At 44.4% G+C, this 20,099-nt stretch overlaps 1 protein-coding gene across 5 annotated transcripts in view; it reads right to left on the bottom strand.

The window, feature by feature from the left end:
* Positions 1–20,099, bottom strand: part of ANO1 (anoctamin 1) — a 322,106-nt gene that overhangs the window by 61,018 nt on the left and 240,989 nt on the right. For all 5 annotated transcript variants that reach the window (XM_077462289.1, XM_077462271.1, XM_077462279.1 and 2 more), the window contains 3 exons: positions 14,466–14,530; positions 14,234–14,368; positions 9,569–9,729 (listed from right to left, as the gene is read on the bottom strand). In XM_077462289.1, coding sequence (XP_077318415.1) covers positions 9,569–9,729; positions 14,234–14,368; positions 14,466–14,530 — 361 coding nt within the window. The remainder of the gene's footprint in view (positions 1–9,568; positions 9,730–14,233; positions 14,369–14,465; positions 14,531–20,099) is intronic.

Here is a 20,099-nt window from a genome sequence, read left to right as displayed (position 1 = left end):
TGTGAATTAACGAACCCACAGCACCAAGGAGCTTATGAATACCACCTGCCTGGAATATTATGATTGCATGGACTTTGCCCACCTTATTTAACATTTTTGTCATATGACATTCACTTTTTTTTATTGTATTGATAATGACACTTTTTAAAAAGGTATAGAACATCACTGTGTAGCACTGACCCCCGAAGGAGCTGCTGATATTATTGGTCTTACCGTTACCTTCTTGACCTCGTGTATGTCTAAGGGTTTCCCGAGGTTGATGACCCAAGAATTGTAGAGACCGACACCAGATACGCTTGAGGGATTTTTATTTGCAAAAGAGGAAATAAACAACACAGTCTCTCGATGAGGGTTAGAGGGTTTCAGGTAGAAAGTTCAGGAACTCTTGGAACTTAGTCAAAACAGGTAGCCTCTCACCATAACAATCCAGAGAATAGCCATTCACAACTGGATCCTCACCCTTATCGGATAGACCTCCTCTCACTAGGCCTAGCAGCCGATAGAGTGCTCAGATAAAGCAAAGTCTCTGCCACAGACTTGCACATGGAATGGTTGAACAAAGTCTCTGCCACAGGCTTGTTGTAGAACACTTGTAGTAACCGAAGGATATAGACCAATTTAGAGAGCTCTCATACGGTACAGGCATCTTTCAGCCAGTTCGGCGATACTGTACAAGTGTAGATTCACTTGGGGTCTTTCAACTAAGCCTCTAGGCTCTTTCTGAGAAGCCAGCCTCCAGCGTGACCTTCTCTCGAAGAGTCCTTCCCTGGTTGCTTCCTCAGTTGCTGGGCCACTCCACAGATTAGACGGCACCGGACCACCTCTGAATCCTTCCTCCAGTTACTTGGCCTCGGGCTAGCCAGCCCCAAGACTCAGAATTGGATGGATCCGTACCCCAGGCCCTGAGAGCCATGGGGGTTGGTCAGGAGGACCAGGACCAAAGACAGAAAGCACTTCTGGATCGGAACCCCGAAGCATGTGATGTCAGTACCTTAAGTACCCTCTTCCAGAATGCACAGCAGGAGGACACGCCCACTGAGTTGGCAAAAAATGGCACTCAATGCACCCAGCTGAACTGCATTCTCACACCCGCCAGAGATGACAGCGCCACCTATAGCTAAGCAGAACACAGTGCAATCCAGCTAGACTGGTACTGAGACCATAAATTTGGTGTAATTAAACCCAAAACCAAACTGCGGTTCCAGGAACGTTAAATGGAGAAAAACACATAGCACGTGCTCTTCAGGAGCTGGCGCTACACTTTATACAACATTGTGGATAGTACCAAGGAGGGAAGTACAGCGCGACATTAGATTTTGGTAAAATCCTTGCACCCTGTTGGCCACCCTATACCAAAGCAACTTGTGCATGTCTACACACAGACATATATGCATGCATACACACACCATTTTGGATCACCATGCACTGCAAATTCTCAGAGGAAGTATAGCAAAAATGTCTGTCTGGGAACAACACTTCATCGTATGGCAAACCCTGTAATTGTTATAAAGGTTATTCCATAGGGAGGCCGTGATCCCTGGTGGTTCCCTGAACTAAACACTAACAGATGTGCCTTTTTCATCCTCAACGTGCACATTAAAAGAAAAAAATATAAATAAAGCTACGAAAGCCAAAATAAGAACACCAAACCAAATCCTGGAGGAACAGAAGACAAGTGGAGAGAGCAGTAGAATACTCCCTGGACAGTGTCCTGGAAAGAGATGGAGATTTCAGAACATGAGAAACAGACCGTGATCGGAAGTCAGAGCAGCTGGGATGTTTTCTCAGATGAAGACAACCTTTTTTTTTTTTTTTCTTCAGCTAATTACTTAATAAATGGCCCTGTCCCAAAATGATATAATCCAGAAATGATAAAAGCATGCATCTCTCTGTAGGTTGAAGTTTCATGCAAGGTATAAAGTGTTCTTCTGTCAGCAAGCCATAGGAACGCTAATGACTCAGGTAATTCTAGCCAGGCAGATGGGGCCAGATTTCTGCATAGCTGCAGCCTAGAGGAGCAGCAAAAAGTCACCCATACATCATGCTGCTGGTTCTTACTAATGTGTTCTCAAAAAAGTACATTCTCTACAGTTCTTGGCTATAATGCTATTCACCAAAACATATAAGTATATAGGTAAAGTTGTCAATGGTTACCAACATTGAAAAATAATTCCCCACACTTGGTGTATCAGTAAATGGCCTGATCCCACCCCTGATTTGAAAGCACGGGGTGATGCTCAGGTGAGGTCCCAGCACTTAGAGACTATTGCATGGGGCAGTAGGAAGCATTTCCAACCTTGAACAAGCTCATTATTGCACATGCCAATTTTCACATTTGTTTTCCTGAAAACATGTTGCGCTCCACCCACTGAGACTTCGTCGAAAGACCTATGACTGGTGGGTGGGGCAAAATGCATCAGGAAGGCATGGCTGGCAGAGCAGCCCTGACTGAGGCCATACACATATTCTTAAAGAGGAACTGTAGTCACATAATTTGTAATAAAAACATCTCCCTCCACTGAGTCTGGCTGCAACCATTTTAACTGTGGGCAGCTGAAGCTGCTGCCTGTTCACTCCCTGGATTTACACAGACACACCTCCAGCTCTGCAGCTCTCATTGGCCCTCTTATGACTCACCCCCCCTCCCCTTCCTGGCAAACGCTCATGAGAGTGAGAGAGAGCTGTGCATGATGTCACAAGCCTAGGCTTTTTAATAGTCAGGAAACAATAAGTGGGCTGTATAAGGTATTTACTGGCATAAAAAAAAAAATGTTTTTTACTTTCCAAAGTTAAAACAAGGGCAGAAGAGTTAATAGATGGACAGTTGAAAAACAAATGACTGAAGATCCGCTTTAAGCATCGGGTCACAGAGCGGCCTCTCATGCTTTCTATATTGGTGGAAAACAGGTCAGATCTCTTCTGGTGAGAACCAAACTTAAAAAAAGTTTAAACTGGAACTCAGACTGTATCAAAAAGCAAGAAGACCATATAATGTAAATTGATACAAAAACACAACACCTGTGTATCTAGTGGCACTCAACGTGAATAGCTGTAACCACCAATCACCAGCTTCCACCCACATGTAATGTGCACTCACCGCTGTAAATTCTGCCATGTGACTGTGCAGCAATAAACATTATGTGGATGGAAACCACAGACATCAATCTGGAATAGCCTTTTTACTCTCCTTTGAAGATCCTCCTTTCTAAGGACACTCTGCCATCTAATTCTGGCTGAATTTCAATCCAGGGACATATATTCTAGAACAGGGGTCTCAAACTGGCGGCCCTCCAGCTGTTGCGAAACTACAAGTCCCATCATGCCTCTGCCTGTGGGAGTCATGCTTGTAACTGTCAGCCTTGCAATGCCTCATGGGACTTGTAGTTTTGCAACAGCTGGAGGGCCGCCAGTTTGAGACCCCTGTTCTAGAACAATCACAGCAGCAGTGCTGATGGGCAGGACTCCTGAGGATTCCTGTTCTATCCCTGCAGGCTGGAACACTCTCCCTGAGTAAGGCCTAGCTTTCCCTCAGAAGCAGTGCATCTTTCCCTCACCAATTCCACACATGTCTCCCAAAATGGTGGCTGGGTTCTTTTATATCAAAGCTAACAGAAAATGGTGGGCAAAATCTCGAGAGAACTTGGTACCAATCAGAAGATGAGGCTTCCCCAAGATGGCTTTTGGAGACAAGTTCAGAGAACAGTTACAGCCTCAACAGGATTTCACAAAAAAGCAGGAAAACGCAAACATTCTAAATATAACATGACATTTCTGCAGGGGAATGAAAGTATGATACAATTGTAGCCCCACTTCTCCTCTCAGCCAACAAGACTGTCCCGTCACAGTTAACTGTATGTGAGGAGGCTACCTACATGGTCATTAATTACACTCCCGCATGATGGGGTCGGGTCTGTTGTCTGGCACTTTCCAACTTTTTGTAGCTTTTCCCTTGTTCCACCCACTTGTCTCTCATAAACAAGGCAATGAAATTCTGCGACAGAGTCATGTTAAAACAAAACATCTCCAACAGTAAGAAATTGAAATGCAAAAGATCTGCCAGAAGCCCTCATTCCTTTCTTTGCTTCTGAAGTCAGGCTTAACTGTTCCATATCCTGACACACACACACAGTCATTTTTTTTATATTTGTTTTATAATAATTAAATTTTTTATAAAGGAAGTCTGGGGCCCGGGGCAATTTCCTCATTTGTCCCTTAAAAAACTGGCACTGACATTACTCATTGTTCCTTTCCCAATTCATAAAAAATGGACTTTCACCTTAAATAGTGAGACCTAGTTACCATAGGCCCATACTGAGCCTTTTTTCTTTAAAGTGGTTGTAAACCCTTACAGACCACTTTGACCTACAGGTAAGCCTAGATTAAGACTTACCTGTAGGTCCAAGAAATATTTCCTAAACCTACACGGTTTAGGAGATATTTGCAAAAAGACAGGCGCGCAGGCACACTGAGCATGCTGGTATGGCGTTAGTGGTGGCTCCCATGCTCATGTGCGGGAGTGATGTCATCGCGGCTCCAGCCAATCACAGTGCTGGAGCCATGATACCCGGAAAGAAGATGGACGCTTCGTGGAAGAGGGGACAGCGCTGACATTGCTGGCTCCTGTGTCAGGTAAGTGACACATAATGGGCTACTATGCGATGCATAGTAGCCCATTATGAATTTACCTTTCAGGGAATCACAGAAGAAGTAAACCCATCATGCCTCTTCCTTTGGGAGTCATGCGTGTAACAGTCCGCAGCTTGCAATGCCTCATGGAAATTTTAGTTCTGCAGCAGCTTGGGGGGCCACAGGTTGAGCACCCATCAGGGCATATACAGTGCATCCAGAAAGTATTTACAGTACTTCACTTCTTCCTCATTTTGTTGCGTTACCGCCTTATTCCAAAATGGATTAAATTCATTAATTTCCTCAAAATTCTATAAACAATACCCCATAACGACAATGTGAAAGTAGTATGTTTAAAATCTTTGCAAATTTTACTGATAAATTGGTTAACACATTTCCGAAATATTGCAAGACTCTACATGCCTCAGGACAGGTCCATAGGCCCTTGATGACTTTTGAGGGTCTGTGCGCTCTCGCCGATATATAAAGACATTCTCTCTCTCATACACACTGCACGCTCCCTACTTACACTAGATTATGGTCCAGGGATTTGGGGGTTTCCTGTTATGTGCAAGAGAAGCTTTTAAATTGCTCTCAAGGTGGTACAGAGATCTGGTTTAGATTAACCAGATTTTTCCAGAAGCTTCTGATGTTTATTGGCACTGTTGCAGGACAAAAGGAACGTATCTGCACATATGGTGGGATTGTAGCAGAATCTGACCCTTGTGGAAGCAGATATTTAACATTTGCAATGAAATCTATGATGAGTCTCTAATCCCTTCCCCTAAAATGGCCCTACTATGCATTTTGCCATGCTAAAGCTCAAAAATCTTGTCTTAGATTCTTTTTATCTGCTGCACGAAAGCTTATTTCCAGGTTCTGGCAATCCAGTACTTTACCACCTCTGAATTTATGGGTTGATTTAATCAAATGATAACAAGCTCATGGAGGAGAAGCAAACTGGGGAATTAGAGGCATGGGAAAAAACAACACGTTATGGTATCCTTGGCTTTACTACGCGACTTCAGATAAAATACGAGGCAGACTTTCCTCGTAACTGAATCAGGGTACTTCCCCAATACCTCCCCCTTTCCTCTAACCTATGCCTCTCATTGTTCACTTGGACCCCATCCCTTCAGAAGGAATGTAATGTATTACCTTTTTGTCTGTTAGCATCATGTCCCCCGCAATCACGCAACTGTTCTTTCCTTTCTCTCTTCTACTACTCCTTTATACATCTACTTTCCTTTACTCTCCTATTCTTATTGATAATATGTTCAATATGTATGTTGTGACTTATTGTAACACGAGGCCTCAGGAGGGCCCTCATTGTCTTGATTTTGTATGTTTTTGTGGAAGGTTACACTTCCTTTTCATCCTTCCTTTCTTTTTTATTCTGTACCCACAACTAGGCCATGAAGTCCAAAGGATTGTCTGTAGACCTCAGAGACAGGATTGTATGGAGGCACAGATCTGGGGAAGGGTACAGAAACATTTCTGCAACATTGAAGGTCCCAATGAGCACAGTGTCCTCCATTATCTGTAAATGGAAGACGTTTGGAACCACCAGGACTCTTCCTAAAAGGGGGCCGCCAAGTCAAACTGAGTGATCGGGGGAGAGGGGCCTTAGTCAGGGAGGTGACCAAGATGGTCTCTCTGACAGAGCTCCAGCATTTCTCCGTGGAGAGAGAGAGAACTTTCCAGAAGAACCCTCCAGCAGAACCACCATCTCTGCAGCACTCCATCAATCAGGCCTGTATGGTAGAGTGGCCAGACGGAAGCCAGTCAGTAAAAAGGCACATGACAGCCCACCTGGAGTTTGTCAAAAGGCACCTGAAGGACTCTCAGACCATGAGAAACAAAATTCTCTGATCTGGTGAAACAAAGATTGAACTCTTTGGCCTGAATGGCACAGTTCATTATCTGGCCAATACAATCCCTACAGTAAAGCATGGTGGTGGCAGCATGCTGTGGGGATGTTTTTCAGCACCAAAACTGGGAGACTAGTCAGGATAGATAAATGCAGCAATGTACAGAGACATGCTTCATGAAAACCTGCTCCAGGAATGCTCTGGACCTCAGACTGGGGCGATGGTTCATTTTCCAACAGGATAACTACCCTAAGCACACAGCCAATATAACAAAGGAGTGGCTACGGGACAACTATATGAATGTCTGAGTGGCCCAGCCAGAGCCCAGACTTAAACTTGATTGAACATCTCTGGAGAGATCTGAAAATGGCTGTACACCGACGCTCCGCATGCAAGAGGATGGGGCTTGAGAGGTCCTGCAAAGAAAAATGGGAGAAACTGCCCAAAAATAGGTGTGCCAAGCTTGCAGCATCATACTCAAAAAGACTTGAGGCTTTAATTGGTGCCAAAGGTGCTTCAACAAAGTACACAGGATTTTTCTTGTTTTTTATCTTTAATAATTTGCAAAACGATTTCAAACAAATCAATGGGGTATTGTTTGTAGAATTTTGAAGAAAATAATACATTTAATCAAATTTTGGAATATGGCTGTAACAACAAAATGTGGAATTTCAGAATGCACTGTATGTAATAGCACCACCTCATCTCCTCCACTGCACAGTAGGACCTAAAAGCGCCCCATCCCTTTAAAAGATGGCTGCAATAACAGCACTCCTCCACACCGCAGGTGGGCACAGATATATTCTCCAAAGATAAAATGAAAACTATTAGTACAGCTGCTTACCCCAAGTGTCCAGCCTTCCTACTACTATAATTCACAAAACAAAACTTGAATAAAATGCACTGATGGTTCTAAAGTCCTACAGAATGTTGTAGTCTCCTAAATAGAACACTTGACCTGGAACCTTGAGCTACCTCAAGCCATTACATCAGATAATTTACTGAACGAATCAAACCAACCCAACATAATGTTATACACAACATTATGCCTTTCTGTAAAATGGTACATTACAGATTATTATATATTATATAATTATATATATAATATATATAATTATTATATATATAATTATATATTATTAATTTACTCAACGCTTTACACATACGGTATTTATTCACAGTAGTTTCTGCCCTCAAGAAGCTTACAATTGTAGCGCCGGCTCCTGAAGAGCACGCAATATGTTTTTGAAATTTAAGGTTACACCTGAACTGCAGTTTGGCTTGGGTACAATTGTTCTAAATTTGGGCTTCAGCATCAGTCTGACTGGACTATAGGGTGTTCAGCCTGGCCATAGGGGGCACTGTCTTTTCTGGCAGGCATGGAACCACAGTCTGGTTGGGTGCTCTAAGGCTACTTTCTCTCGGAGCCCGCCCAGTGGGAGTGTCACTCTTGCTGTGCTTTCTGGGAGAGGGTACTTAAGATGCGGATGTCACGTGGTTCGGAGTTCTGGTCCAGAAGGATGTTTTGAACTCCATGCTCCTGACCAGCCCCCAGGAAGGCTATAGCCTGGGGTGCGGATCCAACCGAATTTATGTCTCGGGGCTGGCTAGAGAATCCTAAAGAAAGGATTCTGAGGTGGTCCGGTGCCATCCCCGGTAGTTGGAGAGGCCCAGTAACTTCATAGCTATCCAGGGGAGGATTCTTCAGAAGAAGGCCACGTATGGGTTGGCTTCTTAGCAAGAGCCTGGAGTGGCTGAAGTGAATCCGGTCTCGTGGGTATCGCCAAGCTGGCTGAAAGATCCAGGTATCACACGAGTGTTCTACAAGTTTTAGTTTCCTGCATGTGCTACAACAACGTCTGTGTGAGAGACATATTCCTGTATGTTCTACAACAACATCTGTGGCAGAGACTTGTTCCTGAGTTAGGCACCTTGTGGGCTGCTAGACCATGTGAGAGAGGGACTATCCAACTTGAGTGAACATCCAGTTGTGAATGGCTATTCTCTGGATTTAGTCAAAGTAAGCAAGTCCTTCATTATTTACTTTGACACTAATGCCCCGTACACACGAGCGGACTTTTCGACATCCAAACTCCGACGGACTGAGTCCGGCGGACTATCCGCTCGTGTGTGGGCTGCAACGGACTTTAGCTTCGCAAAAGTCTGACGGACTTTAGAAATGAAGCATGCTTCAAATTTTCCCGACGGAACTCCGCCGGACCCGGTCCCCTTCGAAAAATTCGCTCGTGTGTGTGCTACTCCGACGGACTAAAACCGACGCTAGGGCAGCTATTGGCTACTGTCTATGAACTTCCTACGTCGAATCCAGTCGTACGTCATCACGTTCGACTCCGTCGGAGTTTGGTGTGATGGTGTGTGGTCAAGTCCGTTCGGTCGAAAAGTCCGCCAGAACTCCGGCGGAACTCCGCTAGAACTCCGTCGGAAGTCTGTCAGACTTAATCCCTCTCGTGTGTACGGGGCATAAGAGTACCTGGACTTCCTTCCTAACCCTCTGATCCTAATTTAAGAGACTGTTCGTTGTCTACATTTTTGCAAATAAAAATCCCTTTATGCGGATCTGTTGTCAGTCTCTAAAGTTACTGGGCCATCTACCACAGGAAACCCCTAGACGTTGAGGAGAAGAAGGTAACGGTAAGCCCAATTAAACCAGCAGCTCCTTTGGGGGTCAGCGCTACACAATCTAAGGTCCCAATTCACATGCATGCATATACATATTAGGGCCAATTTAGAAAGTAGCCAAATAACCTATCACCATGTCTTTGGAGAGTGGAAGGAAACTGGTGTACCCAGAGGAAACCCAAGCAGGCAAAGGGAGAACATGCAAACTCCAAGCAGGTGGTGTGTTTGACATTTGAACCGATAACCCTAATCCTGCTAGGCAGAAGTGCTAACCACTTAGCCACCGTGCTGCCCACATACATATGTCTTACCTTAATAAAAACTTAAAATTTGACTCAAAATGTACAGTGGAATTTAGAAAGCAATAGTACAGAAGATTATACAATATTGTCTAGGATAGAGGAGACAGCTAACAAAACAATTGGTCCTACCCCACAAGGCCATGAAGACTGAGAAGAAGACAGTAGCTGGGTTGTCGAAGAGATGGCTGGCTCGAGCTGTAGCGCAGGCAGAGCTGATCTTCCAGTAGTTACATGTCTTGTCACATAGGGGGCACATGGTGATGTTATTTCGTTGGTCACACATTTCTAAGCTAGGATAATGAAGATGGAAAAGTCAGAACAAACACAGTTTACACAAAAGGATTAAGGATCTCAGTCAGGTTCAATTTAGAATATAATTATTATAAACAAATGACTGTCAGATGTAAAGAAACTTCCATACACTGCTAGGACTCATACATGCTCATCTCTAAATTGTACATGGGGGCACAACCTTGTCAGTTCTGTTCAGTGTACTAAAGGAGTTTGTGATCTGTCAGACAAGTCTAGTCTCTACTTGTCATGATAATGGAAAATACGCTTGCTATTGGAATTATTGAAGGGGTGCTTAAAGCTGTGTCTCCTGTTGGGTGGTCTCGGATTAATTTTTATGAATGGGCATTTCAGCACAGGATGTTTTCCCTGTTATCCTTTTGGTGTCTGCTTGGTTAATGCAGAACTAATGGAAATACATTTGACAAAGGGGTTGGGGCCCCTGAAACACGTTATGCCCGCCCACTCCTGACATCAACCTGGCTATCTGACAGCTGCCAAACCCTGTGTGCGGCCATAGACACCACCGTTCTCCCCCTGCACACAGGCTATTTTGGCGCTCTGTCTCTTGTCGTTACACTGCTGACTGCCAGCCATTAACCCCTAGTCTGCTGCTTTCTTCCTGCTGCTGATACCTTGCGCCATTGATGACTTCTCATGTGTTGCCTTATCCACAGCCAGATGGATTGTCGAGTTTTAGGCTGGGTTCACACCAGTGTAAATTGGATGCTGGTTTCCCCCGCAACCAATTTGCATGTCAGGAGATTGTGACCGGCTCCCTATGGAGCTGGTTCACATATCTCCGGAGCGACTCCGGTACAAATTACACTAGGCTGTTTCAGGTCTGAATTCAGCCAAAAATATGGCCTGAAATCAGACCTGAAATGGTGGAATGGAGACGGACCGGACCCCTGCTGTGAGCCGCTACATTTCTCAGTGTTAACCCCGCCCTAATGGTGTGTGTGTGTGTGTGTTAATGATAAGCCCAGGGCCCCGTTTTTATCTTCCAACTAAAGAAAACACTTTTTTTGGAGTAAAAGGAGGGTTATACCCCTGATAGTTATTCTTTTTATATTTGTATACCATTGGGGAAATTTCCCTTTAATTCTGTCCCATAGGCAAATCAGGAAGTGAAAGGAAATTCCTCTAAAAAGTAACAAAATACCTGGTTGTCTCCAGGGTTACCAGAACTATTGTACCCACTGGAGGATTTCCCACATATACTTGTTCTGGCGACACCCAAAAATTAGTTTTTATTAACTTTCACTCTTGGTGATATTGGCAAACAGGGCAAATAGGGTGAATCTCCCTAACGGGGACAGGTGGTCCAATCCCTCTAAAGGGTATACCTATAGTTATACCTTAAGAACCAATCGTAATACAAATTTAAATTTCTTTCAGCTGTCCTTAAACTGAGGAAGTTTGGCTTTAGCTGGATATGCAGTTTACATTCCTACATATATGGGAGCAGTTATAGCTGCTAAACTCTGGGATTTATTTTGTTCAGCCTGTCCTGTGAGCGCAGACTGGTCAATGACCTCCAATTTCTTACAGGACTGCAGTTAAGCCATACAGCTTGGTCACTGACCCACCCGCAGCACTGCTGACTGAACAATGAAGACGCATCAGCATCTGATTTTTGCTGTACAGGAGGATTACAAGAGGCTAAAGCTGGCCATACGTTATACAATTTTCCTATTCAATTTCCTTTAGATTTACCTTCAACCATAATGCAATGGCCTGCCTGCTTGCATACAAATTGAAAGTGTTTAGGTTATTATATGTTTTTGATAAATCTAAAAGAAAATTGTACAAGAAAAAGTGTATAATGTATGGCAAGTCTTACAAAGTTGGAGGTGAACACAAAAACAAGCCACTCAAACCTACATCATCTGTGTTATGTGAGCTTAACCGATTGCCGACCGTATACTGTATATATACGGCGGCAGGTCGGCTTTCCTTCCCCTATCAGAGCATGGCATCAGGCAGGTCAGGAAAGGAAGGGGACGAGCAAGCGCCCCCCTCCTAAATCATATCCGACCGCATGCCCTCAACATGGGAGGGGTGGGTGCTTTGGGGCAGGGGGGGGGTCTACGCCCTTCACCCCAAAGCACCTTGCCCCCATGTTTACGAGGACAAGAGCCTCTTCCCGACAACCCTTGCCCGGTGGTTGTTGGGGTCTGCGGGCTTATCGGAATCTGGAAGGCCCCCCCTCATGTGAATGGGTATTGGGTACATCGTATCCCTACCCATTCACCAAAAAAAGCTGTGATGCCGTTCCAGATGCCCTCGCCATTTTCTCCCTGTACTGTCATATCCTGATATTGTCGTCTTCTTCCTCCTCCTCCTCTTCGCGTTGTCGCCAACATCATCTTCTCACAAAAAAAAGGCTAGTTTTGCTGCGAAGCGGTGTTCTTCCGTTATGTTCCCCGCTGTCTGGCGCCTCTTATATAGGCATGGGGCGTGGTCATCCAATGACGTTGCTCCAAGAGCCCGGCCCTTCTGACATGTGACTTTACAAGATTGAGTTAATCTATCCGATAGGATGCAGTCACTTTTTTAGCGGGTAACCTGATACCCATTCACATAGGGTAGGAGGGGGGGGGCAGGATCTGGGGGTCTCCTTGTTAAAGGGGGTTTACAGATTCCGATAAGTCCCCCACCCGCAGAGCCCAACAACCACCAGGCAAGGGTTGTCGGAAAGAGACCCGACAAACATGTTGAGGGAATGCGGCCTGGTATGGTTCAGGAGGAGGGGGGGGGGCCTGGCTTGTCCCCTCCCTTTCCTGACCTACCAGGCAGCATTCTCATATAAGGGTCTCGTTTAGTTATTGGGTGGACCCCACACTTTTTTTTTTTTTTTTTTTTTTTTTGCCGGCAATTTATTTTTTTACATTCATCTTTCCCCTGGGAACCCCACTGAAAGCTGATGACTCATCAGTTGCCAAGGACGCGGCAGCCAGCTTTCCCGCCCCCTGCTTCGAAACTTGCTAAATACAGTGGTAAAATAAGAACTGCAAAACACATCAAAAATCGCATCACAAATGCACCACTTGTGTTCCTGGTGCAGCTCCATTGAAATCTATTAGCCACAAATTGCAGGAAAAAAAGTCCCGACCCTTTCCAAAAATGCACCAGCCACAAAACGCATAGATGTGAATTAGTACCATAGGAAACCATGTTAAATTGACTGTAGTGAGTTTCTGCAAACTACAGGGTAAAGGTTTGATAGCACCGCTGAATACAACAGCTGGCAGTGGAGATTCCTCCATCCACACTGTTTAGCATCGACGGGGGAATTGACCAATTTCTCACGTTAAGCCTGCGGGTATGAGCGAGACAAATAAACCATGTATGGCAAGCCACAGTCTTGAACGTTTAGTGCATGGTTTTTGTTGTATTTATGTATGTCATGATTAAAAGTGGTTGCAAACCAGTGAAGTGACTGGTGATACACAGAGATGAAACCTATCCATAAGTTGTACCTGTTTCAATGCAGTCTTCTCTACATCCGTTCAAAGTCCAGTTTTTTTAAAGCTTGTATGAGAGTTAAAAAAAAAAAAAAAAAGGGGGGGGGGGGGGGTGGGGAGCTGAAAATACTCTGTGGAGCTCAGTGGGGAGAGCTCTGAGAAGTGATTGGAGAGAAGAGACACACCCCCCTCCACACAGCTCACAAGAGCAGAGCTGAGGCTGTCAATCAGCTGGAGATCTTTCCCTTGACACCTTTTTTGGTTTCAGAAACCCTTACATGCCACATTTGGCATGCAATTATTTTTGGCGAGGGGGTACAGAATTTTGACAGGTACCCAACTCCCACTTCCTGTTCTCATCGCCTAGGCGACTCCTCCTCTCTCCCACCCCCCTCTCTGAAATCTTCTGGGACACATCACAAGTCCCAGAAGATTACCTGGCCACCAAGAGAGTCCAGCACGACACGTGCATGTACAGTGTGCACCAGGCTGTGAAGCGCAAGCCATCACAGCCGGGTGTCCAGACTTGCAATGCCGGCACCGCAGAGAGGCGGGGGAGAGGAGTGATGGGCTTTGGGCAGCCGCATCGCTGGACCGTGGGACAGGTGAGTGGCTGTTTATTAAAAGTCAGCAAGTACACTTTTTGTAGCTGCTGACTTTTAATTAAAAAAAACTTGCAAAAGAGTGGAACTCCGCTTTAACGGAGACAAGTACACACACTATAGAGGGATATGCTTTGTTCATATTTCATGTCTGAGGTTTACAACCACTAAGACAGTTATTATATTAATAATATGACATCATTTAGGTATGTTGCTAGTAACAGAAAGGAGGGTTATAAAGACAACCAAGATAGCCAAGATAGCCTAGCATCGTATTATTTAATTCACACCTAATGCCTCATCCCACCCCCCATATTTATTTCTGATTGTGATATACAGAATTGAGCCAGACTTCTTTTCTACACAAGTTGTCAGATATACTAGCATCATTGTTTTTAGGTTTGAAAGGACTTCACATTGCAACACCATACCTCGGGATGTCCTCGTCTACAGTAGCACAGCCATAGAGGAACACGATGATCCCGACAATGGATGCTGGAATAAGCATTTGGGTGTATACTCCCAGCCAGGCAAAATACAGGGCGATCTTCTCTCCAAAATATTTCCTGATATCAATAAGAATAGCTTAAAATTAACGGTTCTTTTTAATATGTTAATAACAAAATCAAATCTAAAGAACAAAACTACTTTTCGATGACTCACCTGACCAGGTCAATGGGCTGATATTTGTAGAATACTCCATAACTGGCCCACTCATCACAAAGCAGCTAAAATATAAAATGAATTATTTGACATATTTTTGAAAGTGGAGTCAAACATTACTGCTAAGGAGAGCATCACAGGTTTTTAGAGGTAAATATTTTGCATGAAAAAAAAAAAAGTTAACAGTAAAAAGGTGTACATTCGCCATTTGGAGTTACGACAGATATGGTAGCCCCAAAACTAGCTAGGGCTGGATATGCAATTGTATAATCCAAAACTATAAACAAGCATATTTTGAATCAGTATGTAGGCTTGTCAGATTAGAGGGTCAAAAGAGAAAAGAAAAAGAGAGAAAGAGAGAAAAGAAAAAGAGAGAAAGAGAGAAAAGAAAAAAAAAAGAGAAAAGAGAAAAAAAAAAAAAGAGAAAAGAGAAAAAAAAAAAAAGAGAAAAGAGAAAAAAAAAAAAAGAGAAAAGAGAAAAGAAAAAAGAGAAAAAAAAAAAAAAAAGAGAAGAGAAAAAGAGAGAAGAGAAAAAGAGAGAAGAGAAAAAGAGAGAAGAGAAAAAGAGAGAAGAGAAAAAGAGAGAAGAGAAAAAGAGAGAAGAGAAAAAGAGAGAAGAGAAAAAGAGAGAAATAGCGCACGCGCGAGAGAGAGTGTGAGAGGGAGAGCGCACGAGAGAGAGAGAAAGCGCGAGAAGGAGAGCGAGACCCAAATATGTTTTTTTTGTACCACAAATAGAGCTTTCTTTTGGTGGTATTTGATCACGTCTGCGTTTTTTTTTTGCACTATATACAGAAAAAAGGCTGACAATTTTGAAAAAAAATATATAAAATATATTACTTTCTGCTATAAAAGATTACCAATAATAAAAAAAAAAAATGTACATTTTATCATCAGTTTAGGCCAATATGTATTCTGCTACATATTTTTGGTAAACAAAACCCCAATATGTATATATGGATTGGTTTGTGCAAAAGTTATAGCTTCTACAAACTATGGTAGTAAATGTTGGTGATCAGTGACTTATAGAGGGACTGCGACATTGCGGCAGACAAATCTGACACCTAATTGACACTTTTTGGGGACCAGTGCTAAAAAATATGCACTGTTACTGTACTAATCACACTAGCAAGGGAAGGGGTTAACATCAGCGGCAATCAAAGGGGTACATGTATTTCCTGGGAGTGATTACTGTGTGGGGGAGGTGCTTTGACTGGGGGAATGTAAAGATCCGTGTTCCTGTTTAGAAGGAACACAGGATCAGCACATTCCCCTCTCACAGAACAGTGATCTGCCTTGTTTACATAGGCAGACCGCAGTTCTGCCTCTCTCCTGAACGATCTGCGGGTCCCAGGGGACATTCCATCCACCGGACCCATTGATTGGATCCTGCTGTGTCCAATTAGTGAGTGTGGATCGCCGGCGGCCCTACTGCAGTATATATACAGTGGGCGGTCGCTAAGCCATTAGACTGCAACTTCAGCTTTGGCATAATATTGAAAAAAAAATTAAAAAATCAGGAAGCGATAGGAAATATCTCCAAACGGGGAAAGACAGAGCAAGTACTTTTTTAGTGGAATGAGGAACAGTGAGAATGTCTGAAGTGGGTATTGCTGACCATACGACCTTAAGAGAATTTCCTCTTGCTTTGGAGAGATTTCATCTTACGCCCCGATGTGCCAGTAGGTAAAGTGAAAGGAAACCTCGATAGGAACACAGCAAAACGAGAAATCTGACAGGGATCCTAAAGTGTTACTAAACCCAAAACCAAAAATGGAATAGATTTCAGTTTGCTAGTGCTGGGCTTGGTGGCCACATTTGTTTTCTATTTCCAAAGTTATGTTTGCTTTAATTTTCACCTGCTAATCCCGCAGATAACACACTCTCTGTCCCTGGGTGGTTACATCACTCCTCCACTGTATCTATGGGGGAGGGATGTTGTTGTCAGCCTAAGCTGTTTTGCGGATATGGACTACAAACAGTCCCAGATCTCTTCATCTACATTACATTGGTGTCAGGGCAATTGGTAGTTTACAGAAGATAGCTAGACAGGAAGATATCCTTCATGCAGCTCACAGGAATTTCAGGCAAGATACACTATATCAAACGTATTGGGACGCCTGCCTTTACACGCACATGAACTTTATTGGCATCCCAGTCTTAGTCTGTAGGGTTCAATATTGAGTTGGCCCACCCTTTGCAGCTATAAAACAGCTTCAACTCTTCTGGGAAGGCCGTCCACAAGGTTTAGGAGTGTCTATGGGAATGTTTGACCATTCTTCCAGAAGCGCATTTGTGAGGTCAGGCACTGATGTTGAACAAGAAGGCCTGCCTTGCAGTCTCCGCTTTAATTCATCCCAAAGGTGTTCTATCAGGTTGAGATCAGGCCAGTCAAGTTCCTCCACCCCCGACTCGCTTATCCATGTTTTTATGGACCTTGCTTAGTGCACTGGTCCAAATCATTTGGTGGAGGGGGGATTATGTGGGGTTGTTTTTCAGGGGTTGGGCTTGGCTCCTTAGTTCCACTGAAAGGAACTCTTGGGGCATCAGCATACCAAGACATTTTGGACAATTTCATGCTCCCAACTTTGTTGGAACAGTTTGGGGATGGTTCCTTCCTGTTCCAACATAATTGCGCACCAGTGCCTGACCTCACAAATGTGCTTCTAGAAGAAATGTCAAAGAACATTCCAATAGACACACTCCTCAACCTTATGGACAGCCTTCCCAGAAGAGTTGAAGCTGTTATAGCTGCAAAGGATGGGCCAACTCAATATTGAACCCTACGGACTAAGACTGGGATGCCATTAAATTTCATGTGCGTGTAAAGGCAGGTGTCCCAATCAGCGGCGGGACAAGGTCATCCAGTGCCCAGGGCAAAGATGCCAAACTGCGCCCCCTTTCCCTTAGGGTTAGGGTGCCCCGTACCCCTGCAATAAACCATTGCGCCAGGGGCAGCCTCCCCTCCTGCCCACCCCTTGTCCCGGCCCTGGTCCCAATACTCTTGGTAATATAGTGTATTTTCTGTATTTGGTGAAAATGTACTTAGCCTGAGAAAAAAAAAAAAAGAAAACTGCAGCTACCACATCCAAGGACTGTAAGCTGCAACAAATAGCATTTTTGTTCTTGGGCTTAGCTAACCTTTAACCATTGCCTACTCAGTAAAAAAATTGATTTTGGGTTTAAACACTTTAAAATGTCAAACTTTATTTCTGTTTAAAAAAAAAGCCAAACTTATCAGAAAATTGGGAGTTATGTTTAAATATTCCTTATTGAACTAATTCAAACACCTGCCATAACGAACACTAAAATAGTCAGCAAATGCTGAGAACAGCTCACTTCCTCCCAACATTACACAGCTCTAGAATCTATTTTGAAGGAACAAAACACAGCTGGATCCTGACAGCCAGAAGTACAGTGGCAGGGTCATCATCAAAGTGAAAGTATAGGGTGCAGCTCCGCTATTTCCAATTGGTGAAAGAGCTGCGTGCATTGATTAGCACAAGGAACCTGACATTTACTGTTCGTCACATTGGCTCGGTCTTGTACAGCTGCAGTACACCGCACTGTTGCCGATTACAGCGCTATAGATGTTGGCCGGTGTGTAACAATAAACCACATCTGCAAGAAACCTCCTGTTGGTTCACTGACAGAGCCAGCCAGGAAACACCCATTTAATTAGCACTAATGTATCAGTATTTCATTTTCCCATCCATCCTATCACACCCACACTGACTTCTTGGCAAGGGTTAGGATAAGTAACGATTACATAAAACAAAAACCTGTATCACATTTTTTTAGTCTGTACTATGGACATCTTAAAGTATAACTTCTTAACGTAGAATCTCTGTCAGGTTTATATTGTTGGAATTAAAAGTAGGCCGTTTAAAGTGTGGCTCTCCTATTTTCTTTTTTTCCAGTTTCAGTATAAAGTGTTCTCCTTATAAGATATACCCATCTGTGTGTGTGAACTGCTGGCTCAGTGCGAACAGATCCTAAAGATCTGTCCATTCCACGCCACTCTGAGGAACCCGACTCTTTCTGGGCATCCAATGCCAACTTGCCTACCTTCTCAATATCTGATTTTACCTTACATCTTGTATCAGCGACAAAGTTGCCACTATGACAGGAAATAAGGTCAGCTCTCCAAAGGGAACAAGAATATAAAGCGGGGAAGTAAATTCTTGCATTTTTACACCGTACTAAAAATAATTTCTGTTGTGTGCATGCTAAAGGAATTTCTACTGACTTCCTACTCTAGCAGTGGCAGCTGGTGCTCCCCCCCTGCAGGAGACAGACGGGAATGCAGTGACGATCAGAGACCTCCTTACCTTAGGAAGGAGGCAGATCAGGCAGACATTGATCCAGGCTGCAGCTCCTGGGGCAACTGCTTCTCATCCAGCCCGAACAGGAAGTGGGTCTAGACTGAGAGCCAATTGGCTGGGAGTCCCAAGAATCCCTGGCCAATCGGGTCTCAGGAACTTCTTCCGGATTGGCTAGGAGGAAAATCAGGAAGACATCAGGAGACATCAGTACCGCCTGCCAATGCCACGAATCAGTGTCCACCAGTACATAAGTGCCAGCAATCAGTGCCACCTATCAATGCCCACAAGTGCCACCTATCAGTGCAGCCTATCGATGCCCACCGACCAGTGCAGCCTATCGATGCCCACCCACCAGTGCAGCCCATCGGTGCCCACCCACCAGTGCAGCCCATCGGTGCCCACCCACCAGTGCAGCCCATCGGTGCCCACCCACCAGTGCAGCCCATCGGTGCCCACCCACCAGTGCAGCCCATCGGTGCCCACCAGGGCCGCTGATAGGCCAGTACATCTGGCCCTGCTGTACTGGGCCTGACCAGCAGGGGGGCCCGGGCAACCTGAACTGCAAAAAATCCTATGTATAAAAAAAAAAAGAAGTACCTCCTCCACCGATCAGTGATCGCCATAAATAACGCTATCAGCAGATAACATCCAACCTCGCCACCACCCAACCCCCTGTTCGGTACACTTTTATTTTTTTTTGTTTTTATTTAGATGTGCCCTACGCTGTGTATGCGGCTGCAGTGGGGGGGACTCTTTCTTCTATTTCGGGCACGGAGGAATACACCTTCTGCAACCGCTCCGCACACCGCACAGCATTAGCATAGAAAGGTTATGTTGCGGAGTGATATGCCCAATCCTCCCTCTCTCTAACAAGAAGCAGAGAGAGCAGGGGACGGGCGATCGAGTCCAGATCTTGAAGTTGTGGTGGACAAGGTGAGGGGTGTATTCATGAGGCCTAAAAGATGACACAAAACTGGACTGACCTGCTTTTGTGTCATACTCATAGTGATTAGAATACTGCATTTTAAAAATCTTAAGCAATTTTGTACTTTTAGGCTGGGTTCACACTGCTGCGGCTAGGAGAACCGGATGTGATTCGCACCGCACTGCAGTGCAAATCACATCCGATCTCTGTGCGATGCGAGTTCAGGCATACAGATAGTATGGCTGAATTCGCATCGCACCCGGCCCAAACTCGCACAGGACCCTTTTTTTGGTCCACAGCAGAATCAGATCGCATGGGTGTTCACACTATGCGATCCGATTCCTGTCCGAGTTTGCAGATCGAACTGCGATATGCGAACTGATC

Source organism: Lithobates pipiens, unplaced genomic scaffold (genome assembly GCF_037356315.1).
Source record: "Lithobates pipiens isolate NorthernLeopardFrog02 unplaced genomic scaffold, aLitPip1_a1.2 Scaffold_10, whole genome shotgun sequence".
NCBI lineage: Eukaryota > Metazoa > Chordata > Amphibia > Anura > Ranidae > Lithobates > Lithobates pipiens.
Note: the sequence above shows the minus strand (reverse complement) of the source record. Positions and strands in the feature narration are given on the sequence as shown.